Source organism: Oncorhynchus clarkii, chromosome 11 (assembly GCF_045791955.1).
Source record: "Oncorhynchus clarkii lewisi isolate Uvic-CL-2024 chromosome 11, UVic_Ocla_1.0, whole genome shotgun sequence".
Taxonomy (NCBI): Eukaryota; Metazoa; Chordata; class Actinopteri; order Salmoniformes; family Salmonidae; genus Oncorhynchus; species Oncorhynchus clarkii.
Window position 1 is genome coordinate 20137360 of NC_092157.1, and position 23165 is coordinate 20160524.

At 43.8% G+C, this 23165-nt stretch overlaps 1 protein-coding gene across 2 annotated transcripts in view; it reads right to left on the reverse strand.

The window, feature by feature from the left end:
• Positions 1–23165, reverse strand: part of LOC139420340 (sema domain, seven thrombospondin repeats (type 1 and type 1-like), transmembrane domain (TM) and short cytoplasmic domain, (semaphorin) 5A) — a 185538-nt gene that overhangs the window by 128263 nt on the left and 34110 nt on the right. For both annotated transcript variants that reach the window (XM_071170334.1, XM_071170335.1), the window contains one exon: positions 6751–6977. In XM_071170334.1, the coding sequence (XP_071026435.1) occupies positions 6751–6916 (166 nt within the window). In that variant the 5' untranslated portion in view covers positions 6917–6977. The remainder of the gene's footprint in view (positions 1–6750; positions 6978–23165) is intronic.

Genomic DNA, 23165 nt, shown 5'->3' on the forward strand with positions numbered 1-23165 from the left:
CAGCTCGGGTTGAGGTAAAAAACTCACCTCGAAAAACTTTGCGTCAAAAATGTGAAACACCTGTCAGAAGACATCTTGAAATGAAACCACAGTCTCCCTTCACTGCATCAAACCAACAATCCACTGTTTACTTCTGTCAAGCCAAAGCATTCAGCCCAATACAACAGGGAATCTCTGCCTGCCGGCCTGCCTTCCTGTGAGTCACTGTTAGGAGCTACATACTAAAAAATACAGCACTGACTCTACCTCCTTGTCAAACTGCAGGAGCACAGAACACTATCATAGCACATTCATTCCGCCTAACATGATGGCATCACTGCTAACAAAGACATTCCTTTCCTCTTCCTTCCACTCCCCAGGGTCTAAAATATTAATGAGAATGAGCACCAGTTAAACTGGGAGGAGGGAACTTTCAACTCGCAGACGCAAAGCTAATACATTTTCATTAGCCTGGGTGAAATAAATATTGTGGAGAGATCACGACAAATTCCGCCCTAAGATTTGGCTGTGGTTAATGGCTTGTTCCCCTCTAATTCTACAGGGGGACGGGAGTTTGGGATGCGCCTCTCTGGTGCCGGTGACAGGCTAGTTTTTCATACCGGGGGGAAGCATTCAGAGCATACAAATGTGGCAGCGACACCATCAGAGGGAAACCAAGGCTTCAGTTACCCTGTGTTTCCCCCATAAATCATGCTAAGATCCCACTGGGGTATAGCCCCACTCAGGTCCCTCTCAGAGGGGGAGGCAGAGAAGGGTTTTTAAGTGAATACAACAGCCACAACACAGAGGATTTATGTGTTTTATGACAAGGTGAAGGGCTCATAAACATTCATAAGCATTGATAAGCATTCATAACCAGAGCAGATGTGTTACCCTGGGCTCTGGGCTCTAATGAGAAGCAGACCAGACTAATGTTGGAGAATGGCAGCAGGACATTACGGTTTGGTAGAGCGTTGAGTGATCTTGGTAGAATACTAGAAAGTTATATGGAACATTGAGTGATTTGGTGGATTACCTCAGGGCTTCAGTATAACATTGGTATGTTTTGTAAGGCTCTAGGGGAGTAGCAATAGCTCCCTTAGGAGCATTATATTACAGTTGAACCTCAAATTAACTCTGACCTTGATCCCAATGGGATTTAAAGAACTTCTTCACTAAACAAGATGTGGTTTTTTAAAATAGCCCCTTTAAACAGTAGAACGTCTGGGCCTCAAGGGACCCCTCCCCCTTCAAGTTAATGAGCATTCTGACTGCAACATTCTAACACTGTAATTAATACATTTCATATATGCGATCGCAAAAGGTAATCATTTGGTTGTGTTTATGAAGACCTTGGGTAACAATGATTTGTTTAAAATAGCATTTTCATGAGCTTGTTATTGTTAGGCTATAAGTAAAAATATAAAACACAAAAAACACATTCAAGTGTTTAATACATTTTATTTGTGGGTTGGGTTTGTTACAACTATGGAACAGAAGGCATGTGTGTTGGAACACGTTAACAGCTTCTTTTCATAATGACAAAATGAAATAAAGACCCCAACCACCAAGACGCGTGGTCAGCAAGACGGGTGGTCAGCAAGACGGGTGGTCAGCAAGACGGGTGGTCAACAAGAAATACAGTCAGCAAGACGCGTGGTCAAACGATGAAAACATCATTAGCCAAAACATCATTATAAATGCCAAGTGGCCTTGATAAATAGTGAAAATCAGCACAAAAGCAACAGTTGCATTATAATGAATGTGTCGACATGACAGCAGTCAAAAGCAGAACATTATTGTCAGCTACGTGCTTGTGTGCATCTTCACACCATGGCATCAGTTGGAGTTCATTGAACTGTTATTCCTTGTCCTAGCAATTGACAGGATTTTTGTAACTTTCACTTGCTTGTCACACTGACATACCTTTGTTTGGTTGTAGTGCATTATAGTTTCCGGTTCTCTCTTTATTGCATCCCTGTGGTCTTGTCAATCTTCAGCACCGTTGTGGAGTACAACGGCTGTGCCGGTGAGCGCCGTCTACCTTAGTTCATGGTGCCGGCCAATTACAGTGAAGTGAAGAAATTGTACATGGTGACATTTCTCCCCTTGCCAGTGTAAGGTTCAACAAGCCTCGTCACCACATTCTCTGTCACTCCCTCACCTGCTGCCCGATATTGAAAGCCGTAAATTACACACGCTCTCACTGTGTAGCCTATTCCAAGTAGGCCTAGAGTAGACCGATATTACCTTTTTTATTCAGTGGACTGAAATAGGGTACATACCATTTTAAGATTATCATTAGAATGGATCAATACAATAGAATGCCCCCCCCCCCTGTTCTTCAATCACAATTGGTGATTACACAATTATGCATTGTTCTCTTCCCCTCCCTCATCAACTCAACCATTCTCCCCCTTTCTCCCCAGTCATTCTTACTTAATTGAATTAATCTGATTTTATACGTGTGAAATTTGTTTCCGTATAGTTTCGAGGCAATTATCGTGGTGATTCTCAACTGGGCACTGCACTTTCAACTGTTGGGAGAAGGAGGGGCAATGGGGGAAAACCATTTTTAAAATGGCACGCCCCTGTAAAACTGGTTATAACTCCAGTTCTGTTTGTGATATTAAGATTCTAACACAGACAGTGTGTTATAGAGACTTATTTAGGAAAAGTCCAAAACGGAGGGGGGCAAGACTTTAAAAATGGCAGAGTAAAAAAAAAATGAATCATGAGCAGTCAAAATGATTGCTTTAGCGGTTCTAGTGTTAAAATATGGTCCCCCGACTCGCTCTCTCTCTCCAGGCATTTCTCTAGTCTTTTTCATGTCCTTTACTTCATGCTTTTAATGCGTGTGCGATAATGTAATCGAATCATTACTGTGCTTGTACCACAGCCGGGTGCATCGGGGGCTTGGCTGCTGATGAGACAGAACCGTACAGCATGCATGTGTGTATGTGTGTGTGTGTGTGTGTGTGTGTGTGTGTGTGTGTGTGTGTGTGTGTGTGTGTGTGTGTGTGTGTGTGTGTGTGTGTGTGTGTGCACGGTTTGGGAAAATAACTCTGAGAACGCGGCCAGGGCTGCCATGGCAAAGAGCCAAGCCGAAACCGGCACACTCCCCTCCCCCTTCCCTTCCTCCTTTCTATCCCCTTTCCAAACTTAGCCTTTTTCCTTCTCCATCACTCTTTCCAGGTTTGTTATTCTGGGTTTTGAAACAGAGCGGCTGACACACAATGACAAAGTGACAGACTATATAAATATTTACACCCTAGCTTCAGAAACTAGGGCAGTGTTCAGTCTCAGAGTGCTCAAACTGTATAAAGAACAACCTGACCTGAAACAATAGGCACATTTGGAAACAACTGGGACTAGAATACTGCCGGTTTCTAGGAGTAAATCGGGGGTCGTTGAGGGTATAAATGGAGTACCTACGTTTATATTCAATTTGAATTCAGCCTGACAAGATGTGTCCAACTGGGGAGACTGTGGCGTGTTTGCTGTCCCATGTGGTAAAGGGAAAATGTGAAATTACAACTATTTTGTGAATTGAGAAGAAAACCTTAAAGATGCACTGCAGAGGGTGAATCCGGACAGACAAACCACAATAAAACAGTTCAATGCATCATGCACCTCAGAGCGAAACCGTTTAAGAGAAGAAAAAAAGAAACATTTAACAAGATGACCTAATGACCTCTGTGTGCCACATGGGAAAAAGAAACACAGCTGTAACTTAAGACTTAAAGAAAACACATGAAGGTAGAGGCAGTGTGGACTACATTTAATTTCCTGTGTCAGTATTCAAATGCAGCATTGTGGGAAGTTTGGCCGTAAATAGAATGCACTGATGCTTAAGAATGTAACAAGTTGGTCTCGCAATGGACTTAGTGGGCTGTAAAAAAGATTCCCCATGGACCAATTAAATCGTCTTGGTCTCCAATCGTTGATGTGGCGATTGCGAGCACACACACACAACACACACACACACACACACACACACACACACACACACACACACCAACTCTCTAACAATGTGTTACTCTTTGAGGAGTGATAAAAGTGAAAGTCTATACACCGCTGTTAAACAGACACGTCTTCTCAGATCCTCCGAGACGAGACCTTGAATGGTGGTGAGATGACACTGTTTACTGCACACGTTTTAACTATCTTCCATAACTTCAACATCGGCCAAGGAACAGTCGTTAAACACATAACTTCAATAATATATCTCTGGAGGTTAGGACTGCTGATTGACTCATAAACCCACACGTGTTCCAAAAGAATGAACTGTGTTTTTAGAACCTTTTTCCTGATAGAGGACACATTTTTGTTTAAAGTCTGATTTCATCATGGTTGACATTAAGAAGTCATTCCCGAAAGGTTCCTTTCAGAATCAGAAGTTCTATGACTAGTTCAAAGATCTAAGTTCTGTCTGTCAGTTTTGAGCTACGCCGCTTCAAATACTTCTCACTATAAAACATTTTTCTTGGAAAGAAAACTGCACCCAGAATAATAATAATAATATAATTCAGTCTTTGAAAATATCACAAGGGAGTATTGCTGTACAGTAGCAGTTATTTTGGCTGAGCAAAGAGCCAAGTCAGAAAATCACCACCCTTTAGGGTTGAGTCTTTCATGTGTGTTAGAGTGGCACACCCTGCTCTGAGCAACCCACAAGCACCAGACCAGACAAAACACAACAGTGTGTCACTGGAACAGCTTTAGTGCCATATTCCATCAAACCCACTAACCAGATTCCCAGGATAAGTTATTTTCAAACAATCCCAGAAATCCGTTTTTCACTTTAGATTGAATATGGCCCTTGGATACATGGAAGACATGGGAGTATAGCGAGGCCCACCACGTCTAGCCCAGTCAGTGTGTGTCCACCATAAGAAAACACCTGACTCTCCAGGGAGTTAGATTTATGTTATATTGATATATTTTCATATTTATGTTTGAGGTCTTTGTAGTTCTTCCCACTCTTTGGAGGACCTGGGATGTCCCTCCTAACTTTAGAACTCAGCCGGACATGACGTATACAGCATATAGAGAGCAGTATGTGCGTGTGTGTGCGTGTGCGTGTGTGTGTGTGTGGCCGTGTTCTATTATACTACATTTTATAAACTGGGTGGAAGGCTGAATGCTGATTGGCTCACAGCTGTGGTATATCAGACTGTATACCCTGGGTATGACAAAACATTACTTTTTACTGCTCTAATTACGTTGGTAACCAGTTTATAATAGCAATAAGGCGTTTGTGGTATATGGCCAATATACCATAGCTAAGGGCTGTATCCAGGCACTCAGCGTTGCGTCTGGGATAAGAATAGCCGTCAACCGTGGTATATTGGCCATATACCACACCCCCTCTGGCCTTATTGCTTAATTATACTACATTTAGAGACATTTCCTCCCAATTATCCTCTTCCCCATCCCCTCTACAGTCACCCCTCTTCTCCTCTACCCCCTCCCCTCTTTTCCTCTTCCCCTCCCCCTCTACCCCTCCCCTCCTCTACCCCTCCCCTCCCCTCTTCTCCTCTACCCCTCCCCTCTTCCCCCCCCTCTTCCCCCTCCCATCTTCTCCTCTACCCCTCCCCTCTTCTCATGTACCCCCTCCCATCTTCTCATCTTCCCCCTCCCCCTTCTCCTCTACCCCCTACCCTCTTCTCATGTACCCCTCCCCTCTTCTCCTCTACCCCCTCCCCTCTTCTCCTCTACGCCCTCCCCTCTTCTCATTAACCCCCTCCCCTCTTCTCCTCTACCCCCTCCCCTCTTCTCATGTACCCCCTCCCCTCTTCTCCTCTATCCCCTCCCCTATTCTCCTCTACCCCCTCCCCTATTCTCATGTACCCCCGCCCCTCTTCTCATGTACCCCCTCCCCTCTTCTCATGTACCCCCTCCCCTCTTCTCATGTACCCCCTCCCCTCTTCTCATGTACCCCCTCCCCTCTTCTCCTCTACCCCCTCCCTTCTTCCCCTCTACCCCTCCACTCTTCTCATGTACCCCCTCCCCTCTTCTCCTCTACCCCTCCCCTCTTCTCCTCTTTATCTGTGTTCAGTGTTCATATCTGATTAGTAACCAAACTGTTTCCATACTTTATTAAGACCACTGCATTTCCACGACTTCAGCAGGCACTGTGTGTTTGGACTGGAACATTAGGGAACACAAACTGTTGACCTCAGGTGACAATGCTAGTGTGCGGGTTGGTCACCCCAACTCCCAAGGAGACTCACAGAGGACAGCAGATAGCATTAGCTAGACCGTTAGTCATCGTCCTCACACTCAATAGACTGAGTGCTGAAGGCAACCCAACTAACCATGAGCTAACAGAGGAGACTATGGTGTGTGTGTGTGTGTGTGTGTGTGTGTGTGTGTGTGTGTGTGTGTGTGTGTGTGTATGTGTGTGTGTGAGAGTGTGTGAGTGTGTGAGTGAGTGTGTGGTGACCTTGCCCTTTCGCTCAATTACACCCTAGACAGAGAGCTATATGATTAGCTGACAGTCTCTGCTAGGATGGAATGGGCGCAGTGGCATTTGGCTGGTATGTTGTTAGTGGAGAGAACTGAATTAATTTCTATCCATGTTTTCGTCTGGTGAAGGTTTATAGTATTATTTATGGCTGAACTGCTCCATAAAATATGTTCTTTAATGCAGGAAATATAAAAAATGTTATTAGATTACAGGAAACACTGAATAACAAAATATGAGCTTTCACGACGGAAAGGGAATGAGTGTGTGCATGACTGTGAGTGTGTGAGTGTGTGACCTACCTGTGTGTGAGATGAGGGGGTGTTCTGCCCGGTGACAGGGCGACTCAGGCAGCAGCACCGGCCCTCTCCTGCCAACCACGCCCCCAGCCCACAGGACCAGCATGCAGTGCAGCAGCAGCACCGCATGCCGGGAAAGGGAGAGGCGACCCACGGGGGGCGGAGCCATGGGAAGGTGGGGCGTCGGTTACTTCCTGTTGGGCCGTGAGCTAATCGCATTAGAGACACGCCTGTAGAGAGAGAGAAGCAACAGAAGTTCCTTTAGTTTGCTTGCAAAAAAGTATTTCTGAGGCAGAGAGAAAGACGGAGCTGTGAATTTCAGCTGGTAATAATTGGAACTCTTAATAAACCACGAGAGAGTGAGGAAGAGACAGAAAGAGAGCAGGGGAGAATAAAAGAAAGGAGGAGAGATAAGACCAAAGAAAAAGCAGAGAGCGAAGATAGAAAGTGCTAGAGAAAGGAGAAAGGGAGATAAAGAGAGAGATATGGTTCTAGTGTCAGATTCATGCAGAGCTGAGGCAGCTGCTGTCACATTCACCCTGATGGCCCCTGAACTGTAACCTCTGACCCCTAATACATGAATCAGATCTGCATGCCCTCACACAGCATGAGCGTGCGTGTGTGTGTGTACACATGACCTTCGTGTGGGACACACTACTCCTCATGGGGCCCGTTTAAACGTGGATCCCATAAAAACACATTCACTTCAGCTCCAAATGGAAGTGTTTAAAGGTACATGCATGGCTATTCCGACTCCATGGTCTTGGCATCGTGTAGAGAAATATGTCTCTTTTGAAGGAAAGCTTGATGGTGGAATGTACAGCACTCTTGACTTTCTAATGTAAATCACCTGTCAAATACTGCCAGTCAAGACCACTGTCTTTAGCAATTCTTTCCTCCCCTTTTCTATAGAAATAATATCCTCATGGCTTTTAGCTTGTCTCCCCTTTAGTGAGCATATTTCCTCAACTCTATATAATAAAACTGTCCAAATGTAATTTTTCTTTAGTTAAGTTTTCCTACCCTTTTGACAGCCTAAATATCATTTCCCTAAAGGAAGGTTTACCTATTCTATCAGAAACTGTCAGGAAGCCTTTAACTTCAGTAATATTTAACCATTCTAGCATTTTTTTGGATTGATGTTTTCCCCTTTTCTGACAGTCTGCACATCATTTGTCATAAACATTCCAAAGAGTTGGGAAAACCTGCAGTCAATTATCTCAAGGCCTGAATTCATAATGTCACCAACATGACAATCTGCACATAGACATGGTATTGACTGACTGCTCGATTTCAGATCTACTGGGCTGACTGAGTGCTGTGTGCATGTGTGTGTGTGTGTGTGTGTGTGTGTGTGTGTGTGTGTGTGTGTATGTGCATGTGTGTGCGTGTGCGTGTGTGTTTGCTGATGCTATCTGTTAGGTGGAGGCCAGAGTACGACTGACACACACACACACACACACACACACACACACACACACACCCTTATACATTGCTGAGGCCGCCATGATTTACAGTGGGTGGACGGACAAATCAACCAGCAGCATTGTAAGAGATGTATACAGTAATAATACAACCCAGTCTAAATCATTTTTATCCAGGGCGATTGTGTAAACCCGTTCTTGATCTCTCCCACAAACACACAACCATAACTTGCACACTGCTTTTCAATGGCATCATCTTCCGCATAATACTCCTGGAGTAGCACCGCATTAGAGGCCACACACAGTGTTCCTCCCTAAACAAGATGAACACGTGTTCAAGGTCATGTATTTACATTACAGACCATAAATACTCGGGTTTAACCCTGTGTTGTCCCAGACAAACGGACTGTATTAAGACCAACACACCATTTATCTCCATTACAACATGTAGACAGCTACAGAAGATATGGAAATAGAATGGTGGAGATGAATGCTATCGCCAACCCTCAAAGAGTTATACAAAAACACATGTTGGGAAGATGAATAATTATTCATTTTTAAATATGTACATTTTGAGAGTAAAATTTTTGTTATGGAACTGAAACTCATTGAATGTCATTTTAATTCAGGGGAAACAAAAACACACTGAAACACATTCACACTATTCTGTAGAGTGGGAGGTCTTTGTGAGACCGATCGGGATTAAAACCTGGGTGTCTAGCGTGTTGCAATACTGTGAAAGCCTGCGTGGCTAAAACCAGGGTGATATCTTGGGGGGACAGTGAGAGTCTTCATGTTTCAGCCAAGGTCACTTATCTTGCGAGTGTGGTTACAAACCAGCTCCATTACACATGGTGTAATTGAACTGATCAATATGTCAGAAATCCAGGGAGAATCATACTGTCACACCCATATTGATCATGTCTGAGTTCGTCTACGGTAGCAATATTGCATGGTTAATGAATAACCTCTGAAAATAACCACAGCTTAGTGGTCAACACGAACGCATGCGAGTTCACACACACACACACACACACACCCTAATGGTCCATCTGTGTAAACAGACAGTAGGGTGTTAGCTTGGGGTCACATCACCATGTTGATAGATGCTGCTTCTCTCCACACTAGACACACACACACACAGACACACAGACACACACACGTAAAGCAACCCCAGACTTTACATTACATTCTAAGTTTAGAGGAAAACCAAAAAGAGAGGCCTGAAGTGTGTGTGTGTTTCTGTCATTTGACTAAGTTGGTAGGTTGGTTGTCTGTCAGTTAGTCTAGAATACATGAACTATATGAACTGTGTGTCCGATGTGAAGTGTGAATCAGTGTGTTTGTAAAATAATGAGAATAAGAATATGATTAAGAATAGAATGATGATATCAGCATCAAAGTCACTGGGTCAGTAAGCAGGCTTTTCAGCTTTTCTCTCTCAAAATGATGTGAGGGCTGAGCCACTGAATAAATGTTGATTCATTTCAAACAGAAGATTATTATCACAGTCAGATTAGAAAGCTGTTTGTTAAAGCCTGGTATGTGCGGTTGGAACAGGGATCACACACACACACACACACACACACACACACACACACACACACACAGAGAGAGAGAAAGAGTGGTAAAGAGAAATTCAGGGCTGAGCAAACAGCTCAGTGTTCTCTAGACCAGGTGGCGTGTGTGTGTGTGTGTGTGTGTGTGTGTGTTTGTGTGTGTGTGTGTGTGTGTGTATTCTCCCCAGGTGTGTCAGTGTGTGAACATTTACTGCTTTCAGGCCCATAATGCATTTCACCGCCTCCAGCTTCTTATCCCAAACTCATATTTCCCCTCAGTCAGACAGAAATATGTGTGTGTTCATATTTCTCCTCAGTCAGACAGAAAGCTGTGTGTGTTGATATTTCTCCTCAGTCAGACAGAAAGCTGTGTGTGTTGATATTTCTCCTCAGTCAGACAGAAAGCTGTGTGTGTTGATATTTCTCCTCAGTCAGACAGAAAGCTGTGTGTGTTGATATTTCTCCTCAGTCAGACAGAAAGCTGTGTGTGTTGATATTTCTCCTCAGTCAGACAGAAAGCTGTGTGTGTTGATATTTCTTCTCAGTCAGACAGAAAGCTGTGTGTGTTGATATTTATCCTCAGTCAGACAGAAAGCTGTGTGTGCTTATTTCTCCTCAGTCAGATAGAAAGCTGTGTGTGTTGATATTTCTCCTCAGTCAGACAGAAAGCTGTGTGTGTTGATATTTCTCCTCAGTCAGACAGAAAGCTGTGTGTGTTCATATTTCTCCTCAGTCAGACAGAAAGCTGTGTGTGTTGATATTTCTCCTCAGTCAGACAGAAAGCTGTGTGTGTTGATATTTCTCCTCAGTCAGACAGAAAGCTGTGTGTGTTGACATTTCTCCTCAGTCAGACAGAAAGCTGTGTGTGTTGATATTTCTCCGCAGTCAGACAGAAAGCTGTGTGTGTTGATATTTCTCCTCAGTCAGACAGAAAGCTGTGCGTGTTGATATTTCTCCTCAGTCAGACAGAAAGCTGTGTGTGTTGATATTTCTCCTCAGTCAGACAGAAAGCTGTGTGTGTGTTGATATTTCTCCTCAGTCAGACAGAAAGCTGTGTGTGTTGATATTTCTCCTCAGTCAGACAGAAAGCTGTGTGTGTTGATATTTCTCCTCAGTCAGACAGAAAGCTGTGCGTGTTGATATTTCTCCTCAGTCAGACAGAAAGCTGTGTGTGTTGATATTTCTCCTCAGTCAGACAGAAAGCTGTGTGTGTGTTGATATTTCTCCTCAGTCAGACAGAAAGCTGTGTGTGTTGATATTTCTCCTCAGTCAGACAGAAAGCTGTGTGTGTTGATATTTCTCCTCAGTCAGACAGAAAGCTGTGTGTGTTGATATTTCTCCTCAGTCAGACAGAAAGCTGTGTGTGTTCATATTTCTCCTCAGTCAGACAGAAAGCTGTGTGTGTTGATATTTCTCCTCAGTCAGACAGAAAGCTGTGTGTGTTGATATTTCTCCTCAGTCAGACAGAAAGCTGTGTGTGTTGACATTTCTCCTCAGTCAGACAGAAAGCTGTGTGTGTTGATATTTATCCGCAGTCAGACAGAAAGCTGTGTGTGTTGATATTTCTCCTCAGTCAGACAGAAAGCTGTGCGTGTTGATATTTCTCCTCAGTCAGACAGAAAGCTGTGTGTGTTGATATTTCTCCTCAGTCAGACAGAAAGCTGTGTGTGTGTTGATATTTCTCCTCAGTCAGACAGAAAGCTGTGTGTGTTGATATTTCTCCTCAGTCAGACAGAAAGCTGTGTGTGTTGATATTTCTCCTCAGTCAGACAGAAAGCTGTGCGTGTTGATATTTCTCCTCAGTCAGACAGAAAGCTGTGTGTGTTGATATTTCTCCTCAGTCAGACAGAAAGCTGTGTGTGTGTTGATATTTCTCCTCAGTCAGACAGAAAGCTGTGTGTGTTGATATTTCTCCTCAGTCAGACAGAAAGCTGTGTGTGTTGATATTTCTCCTCAGTCAGACAGAAAGCTGTGTGTGTGTTGATATTTCTCCTCAGTCAGACAGAAAGCTGTGTGTGTTGATATTTCTCCTCAGTCAGACAGAAAGCTGTGTGTGTTGATATTTCTCCTCAGTCAGACAGAAAGCTGTGTGTGTTGATATTTCTCCTCAGTCAGACAGAAAGCTGTGTGTGTTGATATTTCTCCTCAGTCGGACAGAAAGCTGTGTGTGTTGATATTTATCCTCAGTCAGACAGAAAGCTGTGTGTGTTGATATTTATCCTCAGTCAGACAGAAAGCTGTGTGTGTTGATATTTCTCCTCAGTCAGACAGAAAGCTGTGTGTGTTGATATTTCTCCTCAGTCAGACAGAAAGCTGTGTGTGTTGATATTTCTCCTCAGTCAGACAGAAAGCTGTGTGTGTTGATATTTATCCTCAGTCAGACAGAAAGCTGTGTGTGTTGATATTTCTCCTCAGTCAGACAGAAAGCTGTGTGTGTGTTGATATTTCTCCTCAGTCAGACAGAAAGCTGTGTGTGTTGATATTTATCCTCAGTCAGACAGAAAGCTGTGTGTGTTGATATTTCTCCTCAGTCAGACAGAAAGCTGTGTGTGTGTTGATATTTCTCCTCAGTCAGACAGAAAGCTGTGTGTGTTGATATTTATCCTCAGTCAGACAGAAAGCTGTGTGTGTTGATATTTCTCCTCAGTCAGACAGAAAGCTGTGTGTGTTGATATTTATCCTCAGTCAGACAGAAAGCTGTGTGTGTTGATATTTATCCTCAGTCAGACAGAAAGCTGTGTGTGTTGATATTTCTCCTCAGTCAGACAGAAAGCTGTGTGTGTTGATATTTATCCTCAGTCAGACAGAAAGCTGTGTGTGTTGATATTTATCCTCAGTCAGACAGAAAGCTGTGTGTGTTGATATTTATCCTCAGTCAGACAGAAAGCTGTGTGTGTTGATATTTCTCCTCAGTCAGACAGAAAGCTGTGTGTGTTGATATTTCTCCTCAGTCAGACATAAAGCTGTGTGTGTTGATATTTATCCTCAGTCAGACAGAAAGCTGTGTGTGTTGATATTTATCCTCAGTCAGACATAAAGCTGTGCGTGTTGATATTTCTCCTCAGTCAGACAGAAAGCTGTGTGTGTTGATATTTATCCTCAGTCAGACAGAAAGCTGTGTGTGTTGATATTTCTCCTCAGTCAGACAGAAAGATGTGTGTGTTGATATTTCTCCTCAGTCAGACAGAAAGCTGTGTGTGTTGATATTTATCCTCAGTCAGACAGAAAGCTGTGTGTGTTGATATTTCTCCTCAGTCAGACAGAAAGCTGTGTGTGTTGATATTTCTCCTCAGTCAGACAGAAAGCTGTGTGTGTGTTGATATTTATCCTCAGTCAGACAGAAAGCTGTGTGTGTTGATATTTCTCCTCAGTCATACGAAACGCTGTGCGCGTATGTTGATATTTCCCTCGGTGAGTTAGAACATTTCCCATCACAAACCTAACTCTACTAACTTTCAGGATTGCTTCTACCCAATCTGTTCCACAAACAGTATTCCGGTGGAATAAACACTCGAGTGTGGGCTGTGTGTGTATGTATGTAAGTCCCCTCGGAAAAACACACTGAGATTCCAATCTGTTTGGTTTGTAGCTGACTCTCTGGAGTGGAGGGTTTTTAAAACAGAAACGTTCTACAGTGAGTGTTCTCTGCTGTGGACAGATGGATGGTGTAAGGCATGAGTAATGGAACACATGGATGGAGGACTGTAGAGGGGCTGTAAACAGGACTGTATAAGGATTGTAGAGGGACTGAAGAGAGACTAGAGGGACTGTGGCGGGACAGAAGAGAGACTGTAGAGGGACTGTAGCGGGATTGTAGAGGGACTGTAGAGGGACTGTAGAGGGATTGTAGAGGGGCTGTAAACAGGACTGTAGAGGGATTGTAGAGAGACTGTAGAGGGATTGTAGAGGAGCTGTAGAGGGACTGTAGAGGGATTGTAGAGGGGCTGTAGAGGGATTGTAGAGGGGCTGTAGAGGGATTGTAGAGGGGCCGTAAACGGGACTGTAGAAGGATTGTAGAGGGACTGTAGAGGGATTTTAGAGGGGCTGTAGAGGGACTGTAGAGGGGCTGTAGTGTGGCTGAAGAGGGGCTGTAGAGGGATTGCAGAGGGGCTGCAGAGGGTCTGTAGAGGGGCTGTAGAGGGATTACAGAGGGGCTGTAGAGGGGCTGTAGAGGGATTGCAGAGGGGCTGTAGAGGGGCTGTAGAGGAATTGCAGAGGGACTGTAGAGGGGCTGTAGAGGGGCTGAAGAGGGGCTGTAGAGGGGCTGAAGAGGGGCTGTAGAGGAATTGCAGAGGAATTGCAGAGGGGCTGTAGAGGGATTGTAGAGGGGCTGTAAACGGGACTGTAGAAGGATTGTAGAGGGACTGTAGAGGGATTTTAGAGGGGCTGTAGAGGGACTGTAGAGGGGCTGTAGAAAGATTGTAGAGGGGTTGTAAACGGGACTGTAGAAGGATTGTAGAGGGGCTGTAAACGAGACTGTAGAAGGACTGTAGAAGTATTTTAGAGGGGCTGTAGAGGGGCTGTAGAGGGGCTGTAGAGGAATTGCAGAGGGACTGTAGAGGGGCTGAAGAGGGGCTGTAGAGGGGCTGAAGAGGGGCTGTAGAGGAATTGCAGAGGAATTGCAGAGGGGCTGTAGAGGGATTGTAGAGGGGCCGTAAACGGGACTGTAGAAGGATTGTAGAGGGACTGTAGAGGGATTTTAGAGGGGCTGTAGAGGGACTGTAGAGGGGCTGTAAACGGGACTGTAGAAGGATTGTAGAGGGACTGTAGAAGGATTTTAGAGGGGCTGTAGAAAGATTGTAGAGGGGTTGTAAATGGGACTGTAGAAGGATTGTAGAGGGACTGTAGAAGGATTGTAGAGGGGCTGTAAACGGGACTGTAGAAGGATTGTAGAGGGACTGTAGAGGGATTTTAGAGGGGCTGTAGAAGGATTGTAGAGGGACTGGGGGCTATAGAGGGGCTGTAGAGGGATTACAGAGGGGCTGTAGAGGGGCTGTAGAGGGATTGCAGAGGGGCTGTAGAGGGGCTGTAGAGTGGCTGTAGAGGAATTGCAGAGGGACTGTAGAGGGGCTGTAGAGGGGCTGAAGAGGGGCTGTAGAGGGGCTGAAGAGGGGCTGTAGAGGAATTGCAGAGGAATTGCAGAGGGGCTGTAGAGGGGCTGTAGAGGGGCTGTAGAAGGGCTGAAGAGAGGGGCTGTAGAGGGATTACAGAGGGGCTGTAGAGGGGCTGTAGAGGGATTGCAGAGGGGCTGTAGAGGGGCTGTAGAGGAATTGCAGAGGGACTGTAGAGGGGCTGTAGAGGGGCTGTAGAAGGGCTGAAGAGAGGGGCTGTAGAGGGATTACAGAGGGGCTGTAGAGGGGCTGTAGAGGGATTGCAGAGGGGCTGTATAGGGGCTGTAGAGGATTTGCAGAGGGACTGTAGAGAGGCTGTAGAGGGGCTGAAGAGGGGCTGAAGAGGGGCTGAAGAGGGGCTGTTGCAAGTGTGTGGTTGAGGGTGAGGTGAAAAGGTTGAGGAAAAACTAAAACACTAATAAAATGAATAACATTAAAAGCAACCGTATTCAATGACAATTGTTGGAATATCCAAATGTACTGAAACCCTGATGACTACGCAAATACTGTATTTAACTGTACTAAATCTTTGTCTTTGGAGAAAAACTCTCTCACACCCACTGTGGTAACAGACTGTATTGTACAAAGGTCTGAAGGACTCTTGAACTAACCCTGAGTTGACTGGCCACAGCCTTGGTCCCATTTAAATCTGACGCACTAACACAAGCACACACACACACAGACACACGCGCACGCAATCACAATAAACCCAGCAATTTCAGCTGTGTCCCGCCCTTACTCTCAGAGGTTCCCAAATCCTGATGTTATTTTTACCCATCACTCTCAGCCTCCAGCAGTGTGTGTGTGTGTGTGTGTGTGTGTGTGTGTGTGTGTGTGTGTGTGTGTGTGTGTGTGTGTGTGTGTGTGTGTGTGTGTGTGTGTCAGAAAAGGGGGATGACAATCACAGTGAGGACTGATGACTGACACTAGACAGAGCAGTCCTTCACCTACAATACAGAGTTGAAGGGTACCTGTAGCAGTGGGGATATATGTTTGGACACACACACACAAGCAAGCAATTACCTGGGTAACCTTGCCCTGTGGTTTTTGGAGGTATCCCAGAATGAGATGGGAGTTAAACCCATTAAATAATGCCTGGGGGATCTGGCCTCATGGCTTTATAACAGGTGACTCTACCTCCAACACACACACACACACACACACACACACACACACACACACACACACAGAGAGAGAGAGAGAGAGAGAGAGAGAGAGAGAGAGAGAGAGAGAGAGACTCCAGAACTACAGTAGGTCGAGGTCAAGGTCAAATAAAGCTGTGTACGCAGTTAAGGAGAACTTCAGTTAATCAAACAATGAAATCCTGACATGTAATGAAAATGTTTTCTGAGTGGATGCCAAGGTAAAGTCTATGGTAGAGACCACTTAACCTGACCAGGAAACCATTTCACGTGGTGAGCAAAAACTTAGGACGCAACTTATCAGCAATCCAGAGGATTTTAAATGACTCCTTAGCTGTCAAATCATATACTGATGTTTCTTTGTGTTTCTAAAGTCTTTTCTCTCCTTCTGTGTTTGAGTGACAATGCACATTTCACACAATCTCATTGGTAAACAGAAGCTTTAGTTTAAACAACTAAAATGGCATTTATATTTGTCTACAGATGGCTCACAGTGATCTCTGACATAGTTTGAAGTATTTCCTGCACAAACTCTGATGTTTTCCAGACATTAGAATGCTTAGGAAATGCCTCGGCATCAAAGATCCATATTACCTCAAAGACTGACATGTCGATAGACTGAAACTTGGAAAGGAGAAGAGTGTCATCGGAAAGCTGATCAAGGGAGAGAGAGAGGGAGAGAGAGGGAGAGAGAGAAGGAGAGAGAGAGGGAGAGACAGGGAGAGAGAGCTGGCCACTATGAAGACCCAGAGGAGTCTACATCAACACACATACAGTTGAAGTCGGAAGTTTACACACACCTTAGCCAAATACATTTAAACTCCGTTTTTCACAATTCCTGACATTCAAGCCTAGTAAAAATTCCCTGTCTTAGGTCAGTTAGGATCGCCACTTTCTTTTAAGAATGTGAAATGCCAGAATAATAGTAGAGAGAATGATTTATTTCAGCTTTTATTTCTTTCATCACATTCCCAGTGGGTCAGAAGTTACATACACTCAATTAGTATTTGGTAGCATTGCCTTTAAATTGTTTAACTTGAGTCAAACGTTTCGGGTAGCCTTCCACAAGCTTCCCACAATAAGTTGGGTAAATGTTGGCCCATTCCTCCTGACAGAGCAGGTGTAACTGAGTCAGGTTTTTTAGGCCTCCTTGCTCGTATACGCTTTTTCAGTTCTGGTATATTCAGTTCTAGTATACAAACTCTCTCATTTGTTCTATGTTTGCTGTCGCGGACAGCTAGAAACCCAAGCATTTTGCTGCACCTGCTTTAGGCATCTGCTAATCTGTGTATGCCATTTTATTAAAGTGGGACTGACAGCGTTTTAACTACTTTGCAGATATTGAACAGACAGACAATCATAATATCAGTAAAAAATATAAAATTCGCAGTTTACGCTACAAAACCAACTTCATAAGACGTTTTAAAAATGTCAATACAATTAAACTAGCAAGGGCAATGATCAAACTAGCAAGGGCAAGTCAGTCATAACGTGGCTAATATGCTAGCCTATTTATTGAAAACACAGAGCTTAACTTTAGCTAGATAGCTAGCTAGTTGACAGGAGGACATCATGTCATTGGAGGAGTGGGTGAGTGACTTTTTCCACTCCTATCATTTAAAGGCAGCTACACAGCCAGAGAAATGTGAATTGCTTTGGTAGCTAGCTATGCTGAACAACTGTTTTCCAGTTAGCATATCTCTTGCGTTCACAAATTCATTCTGGCTAGCTACCTACTCCGAATTCAGGGCACTCTTGTCTGAGTGTGCCAGAGCACAGAATAACTGATGAATTTAAAAACGTGCCACACCCATTGAATATGACCTGTGTCAGTAAACATAAGTTTAAAAAAAGTAATAGTTAGTCACGAACGCTCTAGATAACATCAAAACAGCCTAACCAGCTCTCTTAGGGTGAGTAAAATGGTCAGAGTGAGGTTCTCTTATTTGTGTCTTGAAGCAGCTAGCTAGCAAGCTAGCCAACTTTAGCCAGTTAGCTTGGGTGCTTGGTTGAGACAACGGATGCATTGGCAGGCAAGCTGCAGAAGGACGAGCAGGCTATTCCCCATCGTTTATAAGTGCAATTCTGACAGCCAACAAGCTAAAAAAAAGTTTGAGAGACTTTATCTAATGTTCCTTCGTTAGATTTTAGCTAATCTTGCTCTGGCTAGCATTAGTTGTTGGTCTTGTTGTTATTGATGTATAAATAGGGGAAAATAGCCTCCATTTTTATGGTTGTTGAGTCAATAGGACTGTAAAGTTCACAAATGTAAGAGGACTCCTATGTTATTTACATATTTGCAGAAATCCATTCAAGTGTATTTTATGTCTTTTGCCAAATGTGTTCTAATGACCTAAAGTCACGCTGCTGCAACTTCCTGTAAACACACAGACCAGTTCAAATTGAATGATGCAAGCCCTTGTGGCCTCTGATTGGCTACAGCGCACCGGTCTGTGTAGACTCCAGTCCGGGACAAGACAGATGTTTTTATTTGGTTTTATTTACTGCAGTGTATATTAATTGTCCAAACACACGGCTGCTTTCCCACTCTACATTCCTATAGAATTTTCACAAATGTGTAAGGGATTTCCTTCTCTTCAGAAGAAGAGGAGAGGCGAGAAGGATCGGAGGACCATTATGCGGCGTGGTAAGTGTACATGGTTCTTTTAATAAGAAATAGTACACATGAACAACTGAATACAAAAACAATAAACGTGGAATGAACGAAACCCAAAAAAAACACAGACACGGAAACAAACACCCACAAACACACAGTGAAACCCAGGCTACCTAAGTATGATTCTCAATCAGAGACAACTAATGACACCTGCCTCTGATTGAGAACCATACTAGGCCGAAACATAGAAATCCACAAATCATAGAAAAACAAACATAGACTGCCCACCCCAACTCACACCCTGACCATACTAAATAATGACAAAACAAAGGAAACAAAAGGTCAAAACGTGACAAAATGCCTTAGTATACGCAATTCCCAAATATTCCAAGAATTTATGAAAACATGAAAATTACCATAACAAATCAAATGTTATTTGTCACATGCGCCGAATACAACAGGTTGCCCTCACTGTAAAATGATTAAGAAAATATTTACTAAATAAACTAAAGTAAAAAATACAGAAACACAAAATGTAACACAATAAAATAACAACAATGAGGCTATACACAGGAGATACAGAGTCAATGTGTGGGGGTACAAGTCTCGACCCGCTCCACTACAGCTTAAGTGCTCACTTGTCAGAAAGCATAAAAAAACGAAATGTCATGTTCTTCCAGGGGGTGTATATGAACAGATTTTAATAAGATTTTATGTTGCTAAAATGCTGTCAGTTCCACTTTACATTTTATTTGGAATAATGCCATGCCTGGAGCAATAACAACACCGACACAAAAATACACTTACCATCAGCAAGTCTGATGTCAATAATCTAAATGTAGATTCTCCTTAAAAGACAGACAACGTGTCCTATACCACAACATTAAAACACCTCAGTCACAACCCATACAATTTAGAGAGGTCTTTATTGTTGCTGCCTGGTGGAGAGTTGATAACTCGGACAATGAAATGTGAGCCCTCGGTCGACCAATACCATGATACTCTTTCACCAATCTCTCTCTCGCACACACACACACACACACACACACACACACACACACACACACACACACACACACACACACACACACACACACACACACACACACACACACACACACACACACACACACACACACACACACACACACACACACACACACACACACACACACACACACACACACACACACACACACACACACCTGGTAATGCTGTGATAAGGGACATAAAGCCGTCTGGCGAGGGATGGTGACATTTTTAAGGCTTTAATTACATGGTTGGCTAACGTGAGCCTAGTGGCTCTCTGGCTGGAAATGACACTATCACTGTCATACACACATGCACATGCACACACGCACATGCACACACACAGTCTATCAGTGTCTCCAGCTGCAGAGTGGAAGAGGATTCTGTCTTTTCTTTCTGTTAGATACAGCGTGGACACAGCACCAGGGCCTAAGGTGACTGGATTTAATTGAAAAGCTGACAGGAGTGTTACCCGGACTGGCCACTGGTGCTACTGTATGTCTCCTTAAAGTTTAGAATAAAGTGTTATTCTAAGGACTTCAGAATGGCAGAACATGTTTCAACCATTGCTTTGTCAAAGTTTGACCTTTTTGGGAGTCGACATATTAAGTACAGCAATCTAATCTATTCTTAGCAGCACTTCAACCAGGCCACAATAGTTACTTTCTTCAAATCCGCATGACAGCAAAGCAAGAAGCAACAGCTGTGTATAAACAATAGCCAAGACATTTTATCAGACGCTCTTATCCAGAGCGAATTAGGAATTGCTCAAGACTTTTCACCTAGTCGGCTCGGGGATAACCTTTTGGTTACAGGCCCAATGCTTTTAACTGCTAGGCTACCTGCCACCCTATAAGTCGCTGTAAATTGCCAGCTGAAAAAACACATTTCTCATTGTCAGTACTGTTCACAGGAATTAGAGAGTAGAAAAAGTTAACCAACTTCCCGGTTCAATGAAACCAAGATAATAATCTTCCAGAGACACCGCTAGGAGAGGTGAGAAGAGGTGTGAGTTAAGGACTAATAGATGTCTGGTGATGAGGACACTTAGGTGCAAAACCCGTAACCAGACCAAACTTAAGGAAACACTGTCACCACTGATCATTCTACGATAATCGATCATTTCAATAAGCATTATTCTACGGCTGGCCATGCTTTCCAACTTGTTCTCAACTGGCCGACCTGGTTAAATAAAGGTGAAATATGTATATTTTTTAAAGTACAAATCAGAGTGAGAGAGGGAGAGCACATGAGAATATGTTGCAAAACACAAAATCGTCCACTTGTCTACACATACAGATAATAACAAGTTGACAAACCCCAAATCCAACATAATTATATTCCCCAAAACATAACTCTCTCACTGTCTCCACACTAGTCCCACACGAAAGGGTGAATGAGGCTTACTGTACATGTATTTTATTTGACCTTTATTTTACCGGACGGGTCAATTGTGAACACATTCTTATTTACAAGGACAGCCTGGCAGTATGAGGATCATAAGGCATCTGAAAGCCTTGAGCAGCCCTGATGTGTCACGATACTGAGACTATGTGGAGGGTCAAATCAAATAAGCAATTGGTACCAGTGGAACCAATTAATCACCCCGTGCCTGTGTGTATGTGTGCGCTTGCGCAAGCGCAGAGGATATCATTTGTCCTGTTAAAATACAGACTAGCACAACAGCACAGAGTGAGTGAGTGAAAAAGATAATGAGAAGGAGAGAGATGGATGGAGAGTCACAGACAGGATGGGAGAGACATCCGAACAGGACAGAGACTAAGCAGAGCGTGTGGGTGTTCTCCTCAGGACATGAGGAGACCGTGAAGGAGAGGAATGGAGACAGAGCCTAGAGGCATCCGATCTGATCACGTCCCAACTAGACCGGGGAAAACAGATGTAGAGGCCTTTTTTTTGTCTCCTGTTAGCTGGTGTGTGTGTCTGTGCGTCTTTGTGTGCCTGCATGTCTGCCTGCGTGGGGTTTTCTGATGACTGAGAGATCTGGAAGAGGATGACAGCAGTTTGGTGAATTGTTTTACACAGACAAGGATTTAGTTAAATCAGGATTTTACATTTTCTAATCATAGCTTGGTGTCTGACTTCTGCCCTAGTCTCAACCCGTAGGCACTTCTTGTAACTTGATCTGAAAGGATTGAGTATTGGCATAAGCAAGCTGGAGAATAATTCCTCCCAGCCTACCATACAAAATAATGACAATATTCCTCATCTCTTCCGCTCAGATCTGGAAGACGTGCCTAGGGCCAAGGGGGTATAGGGACTGGCATTGGGCATTTGACTCCTAATTGGCCAACTAAGAAAAGAGGAGAGCCTTTGATCTGAGCGCCACCTCCCTCTTTTTCGGCTCCCTCCCTTCTTTCTGCTCCCTGCTAGGATGGATAGAAACAGTGCAGATAATGAGATCTGAATCTCAACTACCGCTAGTGAAAGTAAGAGCAGTGTCACGTGCTCATTTGTAGAGTCCCAAATCTCACAGGTTTCCTTTTGCGCAGAAGCTTGTGCAGCTAAAATATGTAAAGTCAATTGTTTAAGTGAATGACTGAAGTCTTCGAATTGAGCATGTGTATCCGAGGTTTGACCACAGTCCTAAGAGAACCTGTACAAAGAGGGACAAAGGTTCAGTACAATGTGATGTGCCATTAAACAAGTAGCCCAGAAACTTTAGACCAACAACACAGAAATCTTGACCAATATACTCTCTGTGATTTATCTGCTTCTTCCTCATATCGGTCTTCTGGCAGTATATTAGATGAAGTTCATTAAAGAGGAGGAGGGAGAGGAGGAAGGGGGAAGAAAGGGGGAGGAGAATGAGGACGAGGAGTCTGACACATATGGACAGTAAATGACACATGACTTCCCTACTGGGTCCTCCGAGACGTGTCTTAATAATGACACACTGATTACCTCTCTATCTCTCCTGAGCCAGTAATAAAGTACAGTAGAGTTAGAGATTCAAAATGGCCTCCTTACTAATAAGCTCATTTCCATCCCTGAGAGGAGAGTAAATAAATCAGATCATTTGCGATTGCAGGGTCTTTGAAATTCAACACGTTTTGAAAAGCACATTTCTTAGGACACCAAGGCTTGGTTATTATGATACTATAGGGAGATGGTAATTGTGTTTCTTCCCCTCCTTTCTAAGAGCTGATGCATTCTTCCCCTGAGAGAAAGCAGAGTGTTTTTGAAGTATCACAACAAACCAATTTATCCTTCCACAGACCTATACCTATGCTGAATGGTAAACCATGAAACGGTAGAACATTAAGGTGAAAAACAAGGACAACGCAGCGCCGCTATTTTTGAATAGGTAAATCATGTAGAACCTGATGAAGTACTGTAGGCCTACAACGAGTGGTGGTGATGGGTTGAAAACGAATACCTAAAATAAATCTCAATAAAAGAGGTCCTCCCATCTTTAATAAGAGATTGGTAGAACTCGCGTATAGCGAGATGGTTAGGGTCCACTCACGGGCAACAACCTCCTGACACCTGCCTGTAGATGTTCGATCATGTTGGGC